General features: G+C 42.7%; 1 protein-coding gene across 2 annotated transcripts; it reads right to left on the bottom strand.

The window, feature by feature from the left end:
• Window positions 1-373: 373 nt before the first annotated feature.
• DNAJC21 (DnaJ heat shock protein family (Hsp40) member C21) lies at window positions 374-15021 on the bottom strand. Of its 2 annotated transcripts, none has more exons than XM_080637710.1 (12): window positions 14892-15021; window positions 14569-14662; window positions 13019-13142; window positions 11889-12011; window positions 8537-8841; window positions 7133-7284; window positions 6702-6789; window positions 6326-6481; window positions 5582-5621; window positions 3722-3912; window positions 3232-3310; window positions 374-2767 (listed from the first exon to the last, which is right to left on the bottom strand). In XM_080637710.1, the coding sequence occupies exons 1-12, from the start codon at window positions 14986-14988 to the stop codon at window positions 2603-2605; spliced, it is 1614 nt and encodes a 537-aa protein (XP_080493836.1). In that variant the 5' UTR covers window positions 14989-15021; the 3' UTR covers window positions 374-2602. The 2 variants fall into 2 exon arrangements, with proteins under 2 accessions (XP_080493836.1, XP_080493837.1); XM_080637711.1 differs by having other exon boundaries at window positions 3232-3307.
• Window positions 15022-17403: the final 2382 nt, after the last annotated feature.

Here is a 17403-nt window from a genome sequence, read left to right as displayed (position 1 = left end):
TTCATAGAGTGACAAAAAAACAATAAAGCTGTTTGGAGGAAGAACGGTGCTTGGAGTATGGCATGTATGGATCCCTTGGGAACTGCAGTGGGGTGCCTGCTGCTGCCCTGGCCTCATTCCTTTGTACCACAGGGTTTAAGACAGTTCTGATCGATGTTTTCACAGAAGCACCACATGCTCCTGAATGGCTGAGCATAGGTGCACAGTGCTGCAGAGCTGGCTGGAACCTGATTGCTGCTGCCACTGCCTCCGCAACCAAAACCTCACCATTTACACCCAATTCATACAAGCACTTGTAAAACACACAAATTATAAAGTATTTAGTTTTATTTAAATAAGAATAAAAGTCAAAAAGTAATACTGCAGGGTTTAGTCTGTGAGATTTCACTTGCATTAAGCATAGACAATCTCTGGCTGAGAAATACCCTGTTCAGAACACAACTGGAGATTTCACAGTTAAAACTACTTACCCTTATTACAACGATACACTGTAATTAGAGCATGAAAAAACCACAATGTTTGCACAAAGGTGTAGTTTCTAATTACAGTAATTATTTTTATCACATGCCTCTAACCCAGTTATCATCCTCTCTAAAACACGCCTTTTTTTTTCTCCTGCTGCTTTCAGGATTGCACAGCCCCTCCATTAGTCATTTAGCAAAGATACAAATTCTGACTGCTGAAATAAGATGCCACGTTTCTTTCTTACTTAATCGCCTTTTCTTTTTTAAAATCATCAGTTCATTACTTGCTTTGGTTTCAAAGAAAAAAAAGAAAAACCAACAAAACACATTGTGAACAGTCAGCAGGAACATTTACCATTTCACTTTCATTCAAATTTTAAAAGACCTTGACCCAATAAAGGTATCCTGTCAACATGTGGGGAAAGGAGAGGTTTTGCCACTCTGCGTGACAGGTTTAAACTTTAGGAGAACTTAGTTAATGCAAGATCAGTGCTTCTGTAAAACTTCACCATACGAGCTTCCTAAACACCATACAACACGGAGTACCACTCTCTCCATCTGCATTAACAACGGCCCTGTAAAATCCACCACCATGGCAAAATGAGGTGCTTGTTATACCACCAGGTGGACATGCATTTAAACAGAGGTGCAATAACAACTCCCATGTTTTTCATTAGAAAAACAACAGAACAAATTCATTTACTCATGTCAATCATTTCTGCTTTCACTTTTCCCACCAAGGTTCTTCCACTAGCAATTTTCTCCCCCCTAACACCTGGCATGCAGGTATAAAACCGGCAGGAACTGTCAAAGCTGATTAACCACCTTAGACATATTACTCTTTCCCTTTTATCTGCTGTTTATTGTAATTAAGTACTTTGAAAGTACTCCTCTCCTTGGGGAGGGCAGAAGAAAAGCCTGTTTTCCCATGTTGGGGTGACATTTCATAGAATTATAGAATAGTCAGGGTTGGAAAGGACCTTAGGATCATCTAGTTCCAAAGCCGCTGCCAGGGGCAGGGACACCTCACACTAAACCATGCCACCTAAGACTCTGTCCAGCCTGGCCTTGAACACCGCGAAGGACGGAGCATTCACAACTGCCCTGGGCAACCCATTCCAGTGCCTCACCACCCTCACAGTAAAGAACTTCCTCCTTATATCCAATCTAAACTTCCCCTGTTTAAGTTTGAACCCATTACTCCTTGTCCTATCACTACAGTCCCGAATGAAGAGTCCCTCCCCAGCATCCGTATAGCCCCCTTCAGATACTGGAAGGCTGCTTTTAGGTTTCCACGCAGCCTTCTCTTCTCCAGGCTGAACAGCCCCAACTTTCTCAGCCTGTCTTCATATGGGAGGTTCTCCAGCCCCTGACCATCCTCGTGGCATCCTCTGGACTTGTTCCAACAGTTCTGTGTCCTTTTTATGTTCAGGACACCAGAACTGCTCAGAATACTCCAAGTGAGGTCTCACAAGAGCAAAGAAGAGGGGCAGGATCACCTCCTTCGACCTGCTGGTGCGCTTCCTTTGATGCAGCCCAGGATACGGTTGGCTTTCTGGGCTGCAAGCACACTGAAGCCGGCTGCTCATGTTAAGTTTCTCATTGTCCAACACCCTCAAGTTCTTCTCTGCAGGGCTGCTCTGAATCTCTTTTCTGCCCAGCCTGTAGCTGTGCCTGGGATTGCTCTGAACCAGGTGTAGGACCTTGCACTACATTTCATCTTTGATGGATGACCAAAGCAGCACAGGCCCTTCTGCTGGTTGCACTCACCCTGAGCTAAGCCCTCTTTAAAGAAAAGCAGCAACACGAGTGTTAAACAATAAGCCCTCTGTGTGGGCACTTTATCTGGGCATGTTTCTACAGGAACACAAGGTCAATTTGAATTACTGCTTCCCCAATCCCACTGTGAAAGCTGCTGAGATGGCAAGTCAAATGCAGTCATTAAAGAAAGGCTGATGAACCCAAAAACAAGCACGGGTTTCTTCACAAGATATTATTCTTTATGTTTCATCTTCCTTTTTTTTCCCCAAAATTAGGACTTGCCTTCTCTGTTCAACTCCAGACACAACCAATGTTCACCTCTCTGCTCCGGGACAGCACTCATATATGATTCTGGAGACTGCCACTCTAGCAAAGTTCTATCTGGTTTTACGTTTCTCTTTTTTGTTTCTGGTGTTTACAGCTCCATTTACAGCTGCTGCTTGTGTGGCTTTTGCATGTCCTGTGGCTTTCAGGTGTTCAAACAGTTTGTTTCGGGATGGAAATGCACAGTTGCAGGTGACACAGTGGATAGGAACTTCATTCTGCAATGAGGAAAAGAAAAAAAGTTTCACATTTGGACGGAGGATGTAATAAACATAATACATCTATTTGTTGTATGCAGCTTCTCTTGGACAATGAGATGCCAATAAGCTGTTTCTATCAGACACTCCACAACTAATTAACAATTAAATATGTTTGGGGTTTCCCAATATTGGGAAAGGTACAGATAGTACTACCCACCACCTGCCTGATGACAACAGATCTGTTTTCAGGTGTTAAATTTGTTTGGTTTGAACTGTCTTGGATACAGAGCTTTAGCTTCTCTTAGAACTGAAATACCGTCCACTCTTCTCTGCAAGGACAAGAGCAGCCTGTTTTCTACAAGGAGTAGAAAGCTTCTACTAGGAGTAGAAATCTGTGGGCTGGAGGTGATCAACCAACCAACTAACCCTGTTTGTAGTAACATGACCACCAAGTTTTAAATAGCGTAAATAGTTTGACATACTGTTGTTGGGTGCTCTGAAGATGTCTTAGCAGACTTTTTTGCTTCCTTGGCTTTCTTCCCTTTAGGCTTAGTACTGCTGCTAAGACAAAGAGAAACCAAGATCAGTGCACATGAACATTCAATATTTAAGAGCTTCTGATGGTTTTCAATCATCCGCATCTCCGCTGCTTCCCCCTGTTCTTCCTTCACACAACACAAGGCAAGTGCTTCCAGCAAGAAAATAAATAAAGCTATTTAATTTATACAAACAGTTGTCATTCTCAAGATTCAGTTAGGTGATTAATTGGCTACTGGTAAGTGATGTGGCAGGGATCTGCAGTTAAACGCCATTTTCAAAGCAGGTCCTAGCACTCCTTGTTAAGTACCGTATTTATTCAGCTCTGATTTAGTGGAGCAGCCCCCAGTTCACATTGGTGGGTAAATCTAGACTGGTTTGACAGTATCAAACTAGACAGTGACACATTGACTGCAACACTGCAAGTCAGCACACCTTTTAGCTTCACTTCTAGCTTCATCCACTTGGCTGACATCTTCCGTAGCACTTGTGTCCTCTGACACAGCACATCTTTGGCCATCATTTACCAGCTCCTCTGCTGAGCCACTGTCCTTGTCCATGTCGTGCACCTCCTTTTGTTCAACTGTTTCTTCATCAGCACTTTTATCAAGAGAGTCCTCATAAGTCTGTCCAAACAGAAGACATGCAAATTAACTACTTTAAGTTCATTAGTGATTATGTTTATAGTATTATTCTTATTTACCTCAAACATGGTTGGGTGGGGAGAACACAAAGCCATGGACCCTCTTAATTTTACTGTGTGTTTTCAGTGAGACTGTAACTGGTAAAACCTTAGCTCTCATGTTTTGAAAGATGAAGCCACCTATGATGAAGGGAAGAAACACCAATAAAACAGCCCCTAAAACTACAGGAGAATGAAGGTAGCTTTTAATTATACACAGGGGTCATTCTGTTTGGGCTGCCGTTTCACATTACAAGTTAGTGGCTTTGCTTACAACCTTGCAAAATGTTGATTACTTAGACTAAAGTTTCCTGTGCCAGAAACCTGTGTTAGGACACTTAAGCCAAAATAACTGACCTGTCTGAGGCTAAATAAACACATTACATTTTCCCTCCCTAACATTAGAAACAGTGGCAGCCTTTCCCACATACCAGAAGACAGAGTAGACTCTATACATGCTGTCTGGCAAAAGATCAACCCCTGAACATGTCTAAACCAAAACAGCTCAGCTCCCAAAAGCAGGATAACAAATTTGACCCAGCACTACATTAATGTAATTACCACCTCTAGCATCTTTTGCAGAATCCCAGCTGCCTGGAATTAAAAAAAAAAAAAAAAAAAAAAAAGCTAAACTACCCTCAGGAAACGAAAACAAAACACATAGCAATTCCCAGCATTCCATAAAGCTTGGCAGAGGCCGGAAGTTATGTTTCCAGAAGAGTCTCAGCACAAGATTCCAGCTCCTGCTATGCGAGAGTGGCACCTACTGTCTGAGCTTTGAACTGCAGAAGATCTCATGACCAAACTGATGGAAGACACACACAGGCCCTATATGCAACCTCTACAGCGAGAACAGGACATTGACTGCAAACTGAGGCGGCAAGAGCTGAGCAGCAGCCTGATGGCCTGGATGGAAACAAGAAAGCCAAGCCAATACTGACTTGGACTGTGCAATAACAACCAAGAGAACAGGAAAAATGCAGTTGCTTGAGAATCTCAGGAACTTTCTAAAGGATGAGGGATAATGATGGTGTGGGAGAGGGCACAGAAGGTGAACACATAACAGGAGGTTAGATGGGTTAGGCTGGGGAAGACAGAAGACCATCTCACGAAAGGATGGAAGAGGCAGGACCTACCAGCTCATGGGGGCAAGGCTAGGACTGAAGTAGTAAGCAGAGAAAAGGAGTAAGAGTAAGGTAAGAAGAGGTAAGGAACAAGCATGAGGAAGGCAGACAAGAGTTTGCTCACTATGGTACTCCTGCCACTCAAGCCTCAAACAGCTTGCAGTTCTCAAATTTCACTCTGCTGCTGTCAGCACAGATCTGCCATATTATGCAGACTCAGATCCTGGAGTACAACAGATTGGTGTTACTGATGTTTACAATTCAAGTGAAGGTGGAATGGATGTGTTCGTTCCAAAAACTACAGTGTCAGTAGGATGCCAACTATATGTTATTCCTCCCTAATTAGAGATCAACAAAACATACATTATACCAGCTCTTCAAGTTATGTAGAATTTCAAGTATTTCCGTGTTTTTCAAGACAAAAGTTAAATTAGGAGATAACAAAACTCGGCTGTAAAGTTTCCTGGGTATCATTATACGACTACATACCACCATTGTTTTCTGTTTCTTCCTCTGCTTCTTTGAGAGTCTGTAAAAATAAGAATTTAAAATTATCTCTTTTCAAAAATAAGCTCCAAAACAAGTACAATTTCTAAGAAGGCACCATGTTACATTTTTGCTTATCCTCTGAACATGGTTATCAGGTAGACAGTAGCCACAAACAGAAAGTTACTCATGCCTGAAATTAGAACAGCAGGTCTCTTAAACTATTCATGGCATTTTTGTAAAACATTTATTCTGCTCAGACTGAACTTGATGATCTTAAGGTCCTTTCCAACCCTAATTATTCTATTCTAACTTGAAGGTACTAGTTAGGTAGTTGGCATTATTCTTTGGCCATTCAAAAAATGAAATTGGGCAACATACTTCATCAATTCTGATTTTAAGCACACTCAGTTTCTACGCCAGCATTCAACTGACATGAAGTACCAAAAAGAGTATCAAATCACTAAACGCTGGGCCTGTGCAAGTTCCCCTCTGTGAAAAATAACAGTCGGTACTTTTCCTTCACATCTAACTTTAAGCAGAGAAAACTAGACTATTATTCTACAGTATTTCAATCCAGTCATACTAATGCAGGCATCTTACTGGAACTCTGATGCTAAGAAATGTTTTAAATTGCACAATACTGTGAGTTCCAGCACACCTATAAATCATAAGAAGCTCCCTCTGAGAGCCTCCAAGACTTACTAAATCGTTAGTCATTATACAATTAAAACCAATTTAAAGTACTTCTGCTTGGGCATGTCTTCTGTTTCTTCCTCTTTGGTATGTATTTCACATGCATCATCCAAAGACACAGGAAATTTCCCTTCTTCTTCTTCCAGCTGCTGTCGTAACAGTGCCACCATCTCTCGATGCTTCTTTGACTTTTCATGATTCTTCATGCTGTGAGGAGTAGCAGATTGTTACTGCAGATAGCTCTGAGCAAACACTGTTATATTTACATATAAATTAATAACAGGCCCATTATCCATAACTACTAAGTATTGAAAACTCTGCCCTGACAATGTCTCTACTGGAAAGACAACACTGACCCTTATGTGAAGTTAATGCATTGTTAAAACCCAACACTCCCGCTCCCAAATCCCCAACCACAAGCACTTACGCCTTCTCAGTTTTTAACAACTTGTCACAAGCAGGGCAGTACAGACCATCAACAAATTCAGCTTCTTCAATTTCGTCATTCAGTTTGTCTGAGGAGATCAGTAGGGATCAGAGAGACAGTCAGATGAGCGATTTTTGAGTAAGCTGTTCTTAAAGCTCCAGAAAAGTCACAACACTGACCCTCAACTTCTTCCATATTACTGACATGCAGACAGCTCAAGACCATCTTACCAAATCATATATTAGCATAACAGCTGTAGCTTGATGCCTGCTCATGGAAGGCACCAGAGCATCAGACGCTAGCCTGGCACACCTCAGCTGGAAGCAGGGACTTGCACTACAGGCAGAACTGTGAATCTGAGGCTGTAAGTGCAGTAAGCCAACACTGAGGCTGCAATAACTCAATACAGATCACCCACTCATACCCCATACCTTCAATGCCTTTTGTCTCCTGTTCTTCTAATTCCTCCTCATCACTTGATCCATCTCCAAATTCCTTTTCATATTGTGCCTCCATCTCTTGCAACTCCTTCTCCAGATCTGACATAGTTATCCAGCTTTGCTCTTTATATTGCTCAGCCAGCCTTTAAGTAGAATAATATATTAACTTTTACATTGTGTTCATGAGGTGGTAATTACAGAAACAGTATTATTTAAAATATAACTACTTGTTCTCTGGCATTTTAGGAGGAAAGTCCTCAACATATTACAGTGGAGCAGACAATTGTCTGTAGGGCCTGGAAATCTGAGCAGTTAATTTGTGATGTCAATGGGCACATCTACACAAGTAAAAAGGTATTGACGTAGGTCAGTCTTGCTTGAATTTCAGGCAGGAAATGTTATGCAGTATAGCAGTATCAGGCTTACAGCATGGAAGTCAGCTCAATCCTCAGAGCAGGACAGCTGCTTTTACCTGATGCAAGGTACAAGTAGTACAGGCCCACAAAAGCCACAAGCACATTACTCCTTGGCTCTGCTCTGCAGGAAAGTGTCAGCACAGTCTTCCAAATATACATGTGGCCCAAGCTGTCAATCAGTACACCTCAGTACAGCTGAATTTTCCTCCAGCTGGCTCCTGGACTCCAACTTATCAAGCTATTTGTCAGTAAATGTATCACTCTGCTTCATTCTTACTTGGAGAGAGCAGGGAGAAATATATTTATATATATATAAAAATATATTTTTAATCAATATGCAATTATTTTTAAAGTGCACTCATTAAGAATTTAAGCTTCTTCCATTTGCACACAAAAAAGCTCTTCTAGTTGGAAGAATAAACTGTGCTTACATTTGACAGATCACTTCTTCCTTTTACATAATTTTGGGAAAAATAAAAGCATTAAAAAAAATGCCTTTAGTTCAATGAAAGGGTTCTCTCTAAAGAGTTAAAAGAAAAATTAACACTAAGTGATATTTTCCCACTTTCTTTTTAGCAGGTACTTTCTTCATTAAAGCAGATGAAGTTGACTAAGTCCAGGATGTCACAGTCCTGTTCTTCCTCCCTCATTCCAAAACTTACATCCTTTTTTCTTTAAAGGAATAATGGTAACTATTAAACCTTACTTCCCCAGGTAAGTAAAAGCACACAGATTCTGTGCTACTACAGGCAGTTACCTGGTTATCATTCCCTGGCTATGTTGGATTTCTTTATGTCAGTACAATGCAGAGACACTCAAGTTTTAAAAAGCTCAGACTTGAGACCAAAACTAACATATAACATTTTCAAGGATGCTCAAAAGAGCAAGTGGAGCTAGTATTAGAATCTAAGTCTATATGGTATAATCATGGATAGTTTCTCCAAGTGTAAAAGAAAAGATTTGTTTCACATTTACATACTTGGCTTGCTTGAGCTTCTGCTGCCTCCGAAATTCCTCCGATTTTCTCGTTTTTTCTGCATTTTGTTCTTCCACAAGTTTTCTATGAGCTTGTACTCTTTTATCCCTTTTACGAATAAAGGCTACTAGCTGACGTATCAGTTCATTCCTCTCTTTCCTGGCTTTATCTCTCTTTTTCTTGTTCTCTTTTTCCATAGCTCGTTTCTCCCAGCGGTTTGAGGCTTGTCGTGTGTCATATTCTTCTTTCCAAGCAAAGTTCTTCTGAGTACAGAAACTCTGCCAATATGCATAGAAAGGGTGGACTACCTGTAAGAAACAAACAAAAAAAGTCATTTGGGTGGAGGGGGGAGAGGGGAAGAGAAGGCAGGACAAAAACCATATCAACAATTCAGGACTTTTGTAGCAGCTTGTGTCTTCTATACAGGCCACAGTTTTCCCTCAGAGTATACATAAATCGCATGAAGGTTTAGAGAAAACTCTATTAGCAGCCTTAAAATTTCAAACCACGCCAAATCAACAGCCTTGTCTAAACTATTCCAAACTACAACTTCTCAAGAATATTCCCCTGCAGGATTGGATTGTGCTGACATTAATACCCAGCTATTTAGCTGTGCTTCTCCTCTCAAACTGAAAAGCACAACCCTAATCAGACATGCTGTCCACAAGCAGGCATATGCACGTATGGCATAAGAACCCCAAGAATAATTTATATTAAATTATATATAATTTAGTATAAATTATCAAAGGTCAGCCATACATTTCCAACAGCAGCCAATGATCAGCACAATAAAACAAATACATGTACATAATGCTACTTCTTCCCTTTATATTCTCTCTGCTTCCAGAGCAAGACAGAAATTGATAGCCCCTGATGAATTTTTCTTTCTTGAATTTAATATTTCTTTTATTAATCCATGCAAGCTGTTGGCGCACACAATAGCATGGAGTCATGACTTGCACAGTTTAACAAGGGGCTATGCGCAGATGCACATACTCTTGTTTTGTTAGCAAATTATATGACCACAGGTTAAAGTGATTCCCTCTAGCTCTCACATTAGAGGAAATGTGATTAAGAGAATCTCACATTAAAAGAAATTATTTTCTTCCCTTATTTTCCTTCCTTTTACTATTCATAAGTTAAATTACAGATTAATAAAATGGCATAATAATTATGATATGGTTTGCTCTCTGTTCCTCTGCAAATAATTACTAACCTTCTGCATTTTGTATATTCAGGAAAAAAGATATGCCTAAACTCTCTTCTTACATTACTTACCCTATTAAGCTGCCTTTTTACTACTTACTTTTATATGCAGTACTGTTTATGTTTGGAATATCTCATGGAAGTATTTAACCTAATAGTTTAATATCTCTTCTTCTAGTATCTCCTATTCTCCTCCTGCCATTGGTATTAGAATGGACTATCAACATCTCATTTAATTTCTAATGGTCTACCTACATGGAAACGTTCATGGCAGTTATTAACCAATAACTATTTATATTTAATCCAATAACCTAAGAGAAACTTATGACTCCTCATCTCAGATTTCTGCTTCAGAAGAGGGTATCTCTGTGCAAAAGGATGCACAGCCATCAACTTATGACAGGGACCATTCTCCCTTCCACCAGCTGTTGAGCTAAGACTTTCCTCCTCCTCAGCAGCCAGCTGAAAAACAAGCACATTTCTCCAGAAGCTGTACAGCAGCTCTTGCTGAACTCTTCAGTGGATTTTGTTTTGCCTGCTACTACTTTTGTTTCTGCATCTAATTGAACTACAAGTCTCTTCCCATGAATTCTTGCGATATCACAGACTTAAGAATATCTTCCCTGGCTGCCTGGCATTCATCAAGCTGCCTCTCAGGCTTCTTGTGAATTATCTCAGTAGACTGACCCAGAGAGCATTCACATCACAGGTTCTGAAGCCTCCACAGAGTTTTTGTGGCTCCCTTCTAAAACTCTTTTTCCTTTTCCCATGATACTCCCATTGAGTAGTGAAGTGAGCACTGCAATACTCAAATCCTCTGACAGTTTAATGTCTTTATCTGAATATACTTTAACATGGATAATGACCTTCACATTTAACTGTGCTATTTCACATAAAATACACTATGGGGTTTTTTTATTTATTTTTTTTTTTAATTCTTGGTAAAACAACAAACCCAAAAAAACCCTCAAAGCACACACAACAGCTGATTCCAGGACAACATTAACAACGCAGGTGTCAAAGCATAAAAGCTGGTTTGGGTCTATAATCGTATCTATACAATGGCCTCAAAGCAAGCAGTTTCAAGACAACTCAATTAAAAGATTTTAGCAGTTTCAAAGACACAAATATTCTCTCTGGGAAAAACTACCATTTATTAAGTCATGCTGTAATTTTATTTTACATTCAAATACCCATTCTGACACTTCTTAGTTGATTTGTAACTTTGTTTCTAACTACAGCCATGTTTTACGCCACTTACGTAACTTACTTTTAAGGTGTGCATCAATTTAAATTTCATACATATTAGTCATTCTACTAAAAGTGACAAGCATTAATTAGCAGCCAGGAACAATAACTGAGTACACTGATAAGTGCAGTTATTCACTGGGGAAAGTGCTACTATTTTAAATATTTAATTTCAACACAGGAATACTGGTAAACTTAAAAAATAAAAAAAAGGAAGTCTGGCAGCATGCAACAAATAGTTGGCAAACCAGACGACAAGAATTCAAGTGTCCCACACACATTTTCTTTTCTTGCTTCCCAGAGGAAAGCATGCAATGTTTTGGAAAATATATCTTACTACAGAATAAATATAGAAGACAAAGAGCATGATTGTGGGAGCTCACACTGCAGGTCAGCCATCATATCTGCCATTTGCTAAAGGCAGTGTTATGCAGTAAGTGCTATGCAGTTTTCCTAAATAAGGCAGGACATTATGTATTATTAAAACAAAATTGTCTCAATATCCCTTTCTGTAACGTAACTCGCATTAAAACACTGGTAAACTATTCTCGTCAGGAAGCAAAGAAAACATTTGTTCTTTTGTTTTATAAGCCTTGCACTACACAGAGTTTCATTGGCGTAGTTGTTACCCCTGTGAAGTGTTTGTCTTAACAACCTACCCGAAAATCCTGGTTAATAATACAGTCCAACAGGAAATACCTATTTTAGCTCATCTAATTATTATGAATTAGAACACAAGCACTTCCTTTATAGTACTGATCTACAGTAGTAGAAAAGACAGCAGATACATGGTTTTGTATTCACCTCAGAGACCAGCAGAAGCCTTTCCTCTGATTTCAGTGTGGGACAAAGTCATGACTTGACTGTGCTACTTTCAGTTCAGATTTACACTTGCTCTTACCGTATCATAGTCGCTTTGGGAATTGCCAAACATAGGAAACTCTTCAATATCTTCCCGGGTCATATATTCCACCTCTTCTTTTGCAATATTTTCAAAAACTTTTCGATACACTGTAAAGAATCCCTGAAATTAAAAATAAAAACCCCACAACTCACTTTGCATGGCCCAGGAACAGGTGTACAAATGCTCGGCCACATTAGTGTATTTTAAAGAAATAATATTCTGCAACATCATCTCAGAATCAGGGGAAAGACCTTCTAAGAACTTGCTCTAGATAACATGACCTTTCTATTAACAAAGCTCCCATTCTCTCACATTCTTTTTATTTCCATCTCCTTTGTGTAGTCTCTCACACATCAAGAAACTGCATTAAAATCTAACACCTCCCTCTTCCCCCCCCCGAAAAAAACTGTTTCAGCATTCTGGAGATGTTGATCAGTTCCTGATTACCCAGGATCAAGCTCTGAGGAAGTTCCAAATATAAAATTCACTATTAAGTATCCTATCTCTTTTTAAATTAAGATGTTTCTAACTCACTTCTAACACAGTAACACAAACACAGATAAGGATTTTCTCTGGCAGAGGTCTTTCTAATCACCTGAAGGTTTTTAAGTTATGATGAGTATCTCAAAATCCAACAGGCAATTCAATTATATGGAGCACACCTTCCCCAAGGACTGTTGTCATATTGCTTTTTTTTTTGGTGGGTTTTTTGTCCCTTTTTTTATTTGTTTGTTTGGGGGTTTTTGTGGGGTTTTTTGTGGTGTTTTGGGGTTTTTTTTGTTGTGTGTTGTCCCCCCCAGTTTGCAGTACTCTAGCTTATTGAAGACATTACTGAATAAACAGATGGTACTACAAAGCATTACAGTGCTTCCCTATATGACATAAATAATATACACACACTCTGTAAGTTGTATGGTATAGTTGGAAATCATGACTATGTAACTGTTGGACAATAAGCAGGAATTAAAGCTTCCCTAAGCATCCAGCGTAAGTCTGTCTTGCAAAGATTGTAAACTTTATTACTACCTGGGCTAAACAATTCCACACATAGCTCTTCAATGTGAAGCAAATGCCAACACTGTTCATTAAATTCAAATTGATTCATTAAAGATTTATTAATTCATTACCTTCTCATCATCTCCATATCCAGAGTAACAGCTAACAGTGAAGTACTGCAGCAGATCTAAACTATTGTCTTGATAGTCTCCATCAACTCCTCCTCTCAACAAAGCCTCCCTGTGATTATCATACCTGGCAAAAAAATTCACAGTGACAAGGATGTAAAGACACAGAACATTCCCTAGTGCTGGCAAACTTGTGTAGGACATGTATCACCCCAATTTACAGCTTAGCCCAGTGTTCTTGTGTGTCATATCCAAAGTCTTCAGAGAGAAAAAAAGACAGGCTCAATAAATATTCTCTTTCCTGACTTTTAGCTTACTTACTATCACTTTATCTGCACTATCAATAGCAGCAATTTCTTAATGGTAGCTATCAAACACATATGTGCAAGATGCTTCAATCAGCTTTCAGAAATTGGAAGCACATTATTTAAATCATCCCATACTTAACACACAAAAAAAAAAAAAAAAAACCAAAACCCTGAATCATACACTAGCATATAAAAATTGAAAAACAGTCCTTCCAGGGAGGACAAACTTAGTACAGGCATTTCTGGTAGATAATCTGGTAGATGCTTTAGCCCATTTTAAAAACAAGATACACAGAACACGTAAAGCAGTGATTTCTTAAGAAGATGTGTGTGAGTTTCAAATCAGGACTGTTACAGAAACACAACACTATGTTATCATTAAGGTTTACCATCTGCAGCAATCAACAGCACCCTAAACACCTGCATGTACTTAGCGTGGTGCTGGTTCTTTCCCCCTAAGTCCGGCAGGACTGTGACCAGAGGGGCACCTATACCAACAAGCAGGCTGCCTCCTGCTCTGAGGAAGAGAAATAGAGGCCAAAAGTGGCTGTGTTCCCCACAGCCCTCAGCCCAACACTACCATGCAAAACACTTACTCCAGGGTGTGCGTGAGGCTATGCTCTGGGCCTCTCCAACGAGGTGTGTATAGGGGGGCTCTGCCTCCCCATCGAGGTGTGCATGGGGGGGCTCTGCCTCCCCACCGAGGTGTGCATGGGGGGGCTCTGCCTCCCCATCGAGGTGTGCATTGGGGGGGCTCTGCCTCCCCAGCGAGGTGTGCATTGGGGGGGCTCTGCCTCCCCAGCGAGGTGTGCATTGGGGGGGCTCTGCCTCCCCAGCGAGGTGTGCATGGGGGGGCTCTGCCTCCCCACCGAGGTGTGCATTGGGGGGAGCTCTGCCTCCCCAGCGAGGTGTGCATGGGGGGGGCTCTGCCTCCCCAGCGAGGTGTGCATGGGGGGGGCTCTGCCTCCCCAGCGAGGTGTGCATGGGGGGGCTCTGCCTCCCCAGCGAGGTGTGCATGGGGGGGGCTCTGCCTCCCCAGCGAGGTGTGCATGGGGGGGGCTCTGCCTCCCCAGCGAGGTGTGTGCGGGGGGGACTCTGCCTCCCCGAGGGGCTGCATGGCTGCCAACCCAAGCCTGACCCAAGGCACTGCTCCTGCCCCAGCGGCAGCACGTGCTGGCACGCCATACGGCCCAGCGAGAACTAAATAGAATGAAAGTGGCTCCTCCAAACCGAAGCACTGCTCACCAGGCTCTTTCCTGGGGGTCGCTGAGGACGTCGTACGCTGCCTGGATTAACTTGAACTGCTCTGCCGCTTCCTCCGCGTTCTCGAGGTTCTTATCTACAAAACAGTTCAGCGACACTATGAACTCAAGGCCCGGCATCAGCTTACCGACAGCGAATACCCACACACCTCCCGGCCCGTCTCCCGCAGGCCCCGCCACATGATGGGCACGAACGACCGCAGCCACCCGCGAGGAGAAGGGGCCTCTTCCCCGCAGACGGGGGTAGCGAGGCCGGGGCAGGCCGGGCCCAACTCCGGGGCCTGCGTGCGAGCATCGCGGCCGTACCCGGGTGCCAGCGCAGCGCCAGCCGGCGGTACGCCCGCTTCAGATCCTCCTCGGCGGCGTCGCGCTTCACTCCCAGCACCTCGTAGTGACACTTCATGGCGGCGGCTCCGTTGGGGGGGAAGTGCCGGCCGGCGCGGACGGGACAGCGGGTAGAGGCGGGGCCGGCGGCGCTGGCATCAGCAGGACCCGCCCCCCACCGGGAGGAGCGAGGGGGTTGGGGGGGGCCGGGTGGGAGAAGAGGCGGGGCAGGTGTCGGTATGGCTCGGACTGTGCCCGGGGCTGCTGTGTGTCCCTCGTGTGGCGGAGGGGTTTGTCCGTTCCTCGGAACTGCCGGGTCTCCGGCCTTAACGGTCACCCGCTGTCACACCACCGTCACACCACCAACTGCCCTGTGCTAGCATTTCAGTGAAACACAGAATCTGCCAGGTTGGAAAAGACCTTTAAGATCATAAAGTCCAACCATTGCCCAAGGACTGCCCAAGTCCACGACTAAACCATGGCACTGAGGGTCTCATCTACACGGGGACAATCTAACCACAGATGGTGATTCCACCACTGCTCTGGGCAGCCTGTTCCAATGCCTAATCATCCTCTCTGTGAAGAAATGTTTCCTAATATCCAGTCCAAATCTCCCCTGGTGCACGCAGCTTGAGGCAGGAGGCCGTTACCTCTTGTCCTATTGCTTGTTACTGGGGAGAAGAGACCGACCACACCTCACTACAACCTCCTTTCAGGTAGTTGTAGAGAGCAATAAGGTCCCTCCTGAGCCTTCTGTTCTCCAGACTAAACCCCTCCAGGACCCTCAGCCATTCCCCATCACACTTGTGCTCCAGGCCCTGCACCAGCTCCATTGCTCTTCTCTGGACCCACTCCGGCACCTCAATGTCTCTCTTGTAGTGAGAGGCCCAGAGCTGAACACAGGATTTGAGGTGCAGCCTCATCAGTTCCCAGTGCAGGGGATGATCACTGCCCTGGCCCTGCTGCCACACTATTGCTGATACAGGCCAGGGTGCCGTTGGCCACCTTGGCCACCTGAGCACAAGCTGCTCATGTTCAGTTCCATCAATCAATGCTCGGGAGTTTAGAGATACAGCCAAGGCAGATCCGTGTCTTGGATTGTCAGTGTTTGCTGGCAGTTTTTGACACCTTTGATCTTCACAGTTTTCAGGTTTGGCCTAAGCCACGTTTTTTTCCAGAGAAGAGCCACAAAGGTGAGTAAAGGACTGGGCAGCCTGGGGTGTAAGAAAAGGCTGAGAGAGCTGGGCTTGTTCAAGCATTGGGAAAATAAGGCTAAGTGGAGTCCTTATGACTATGTTTCAGTATTTAAAAGGTGGCCTCAAAGAAGATGAAGACTCTTTTTACAAGGAGTCGCTTGGAAAAGATAAGGGTAATGGCTACAAATTACTTCCAGGGAGATTCCAATTAGACACAAGAAGAAAATTTTTCACAATGAGAACAATCAGTCAGTGGACTCCCCAGCATTCAACACTGAGAAAGGAGGGGGCACAAAATCACAAAATGAAATATATAAACCTTTAGAATCAGTTTTAAGTAATGTTAAGTTTGATGGCTTTGTAACAGTAGCAATGGAAAATTACTGAGGTGCATGATTCACAGAAAAAAAGAGTACAGCTAGAGAAAATACTGAGAGTTCTTGTATAAGATAAACCATTGTAGTTAATGCAGTTTTAGGCTCTATGACCTTAGTACAAAATGAGTGTAAGAAAAACAGTCTGGAAGAATGGGAAGTAAGGATAACGAGTATCTGGGAATGGCAGGTGTCCAGGATGGGCTGCAGCTAAACTAACTGATAAGTAGAAGGACAGGATGATTGCTATGACTGTAGTGTTAACGAACCAATTAAGCTGGTATACACATCCACTTCAAAGGCTGCCAGAAGTGATGAAGATTGTTGGAAGAAGTAAACGACCCTCAGAGACCACCACCACAATTTTGTACACATGTGGGGAACTTTATGGAATATGATGTAATCCATATGTAGCCTCATGAATATGTATGTATGCCTAGGGGCTATATAAGGACGGCTTGTGTAGCAATACGGGGACACACGTTAGGAGGAGCTAGCCCCTGTGTCTCCCGGTGCCGCAATAGAGAATACCTGCTTGTCAACTTGAAAACTTTGTTGGCGAGTTTGTTCCTAGAGTTTTCTCTGAATCAACACTACGATTCAGCTGCACAGGGCACTGGGACATCTTGCCTAGGTCATGCTTGTCTAGAAAGGTTGGACCAGATAATCCTTAAGGTCCTTTCTGACCTGGTGTTCTGTGATTCTCCAGATTACATGAGTATCTGTTGGCACTGCATGAACTGAGTTTCGGATTAGGCGATGAGATCTGAATGTTTGGGTCGACAGCAAGTTGAATATGAGTCAGCAGTGTGTCCTGGCAGCCAAAAGGTTCAACTGTCCTCTGAGGTTAATCGAGCATAGCACAGCTAGCTGGTCAGGGAGGTGACTGTCGTGCTCCACATTGCACTGGTGCAGCCCCACTTT

The sequence above is a fragment of the Psittacula echo genome (genome assembly GCF_963264785.1).
Source record: "Psittacula echo genome assembly, chromosome: Z".
NCBI classification, from domain to species: domain Eukaryota; kingdom Metazoa; phylum Chordata; class Aves; order Psittaciformes; family Psittacidae; genus Psittacula; species Psittacula echo.
This window is presented reverse-complemented; position numbering and strand designations above follow the sequence as displayed.

Bases quoted from the DNA above. Each gene is read 5' to 3' on its own strand.
- DNAJC21 (XM_080637710.1), bottom strand. From the start codon at position 14,988: ATGAAGTGTCACTACGAGGTGCTGGGAGTGAAGCGCGACGCCGCCGAG. The intron at 12,012-13,018 runs GTAATGAATTAA...TTTTAATTTCAG, and splicing joins GATATGGAGATGATGAGAAG to GGATTCTTTACAGTGTATCG. The intron at 6,482-6,701 runs GTAAGTGCTTGT...TACTCCTCACAG, and splicing joins TTGTTAAAAACTGAGAAGGC to CATGAAGAATCATGAAAAGT.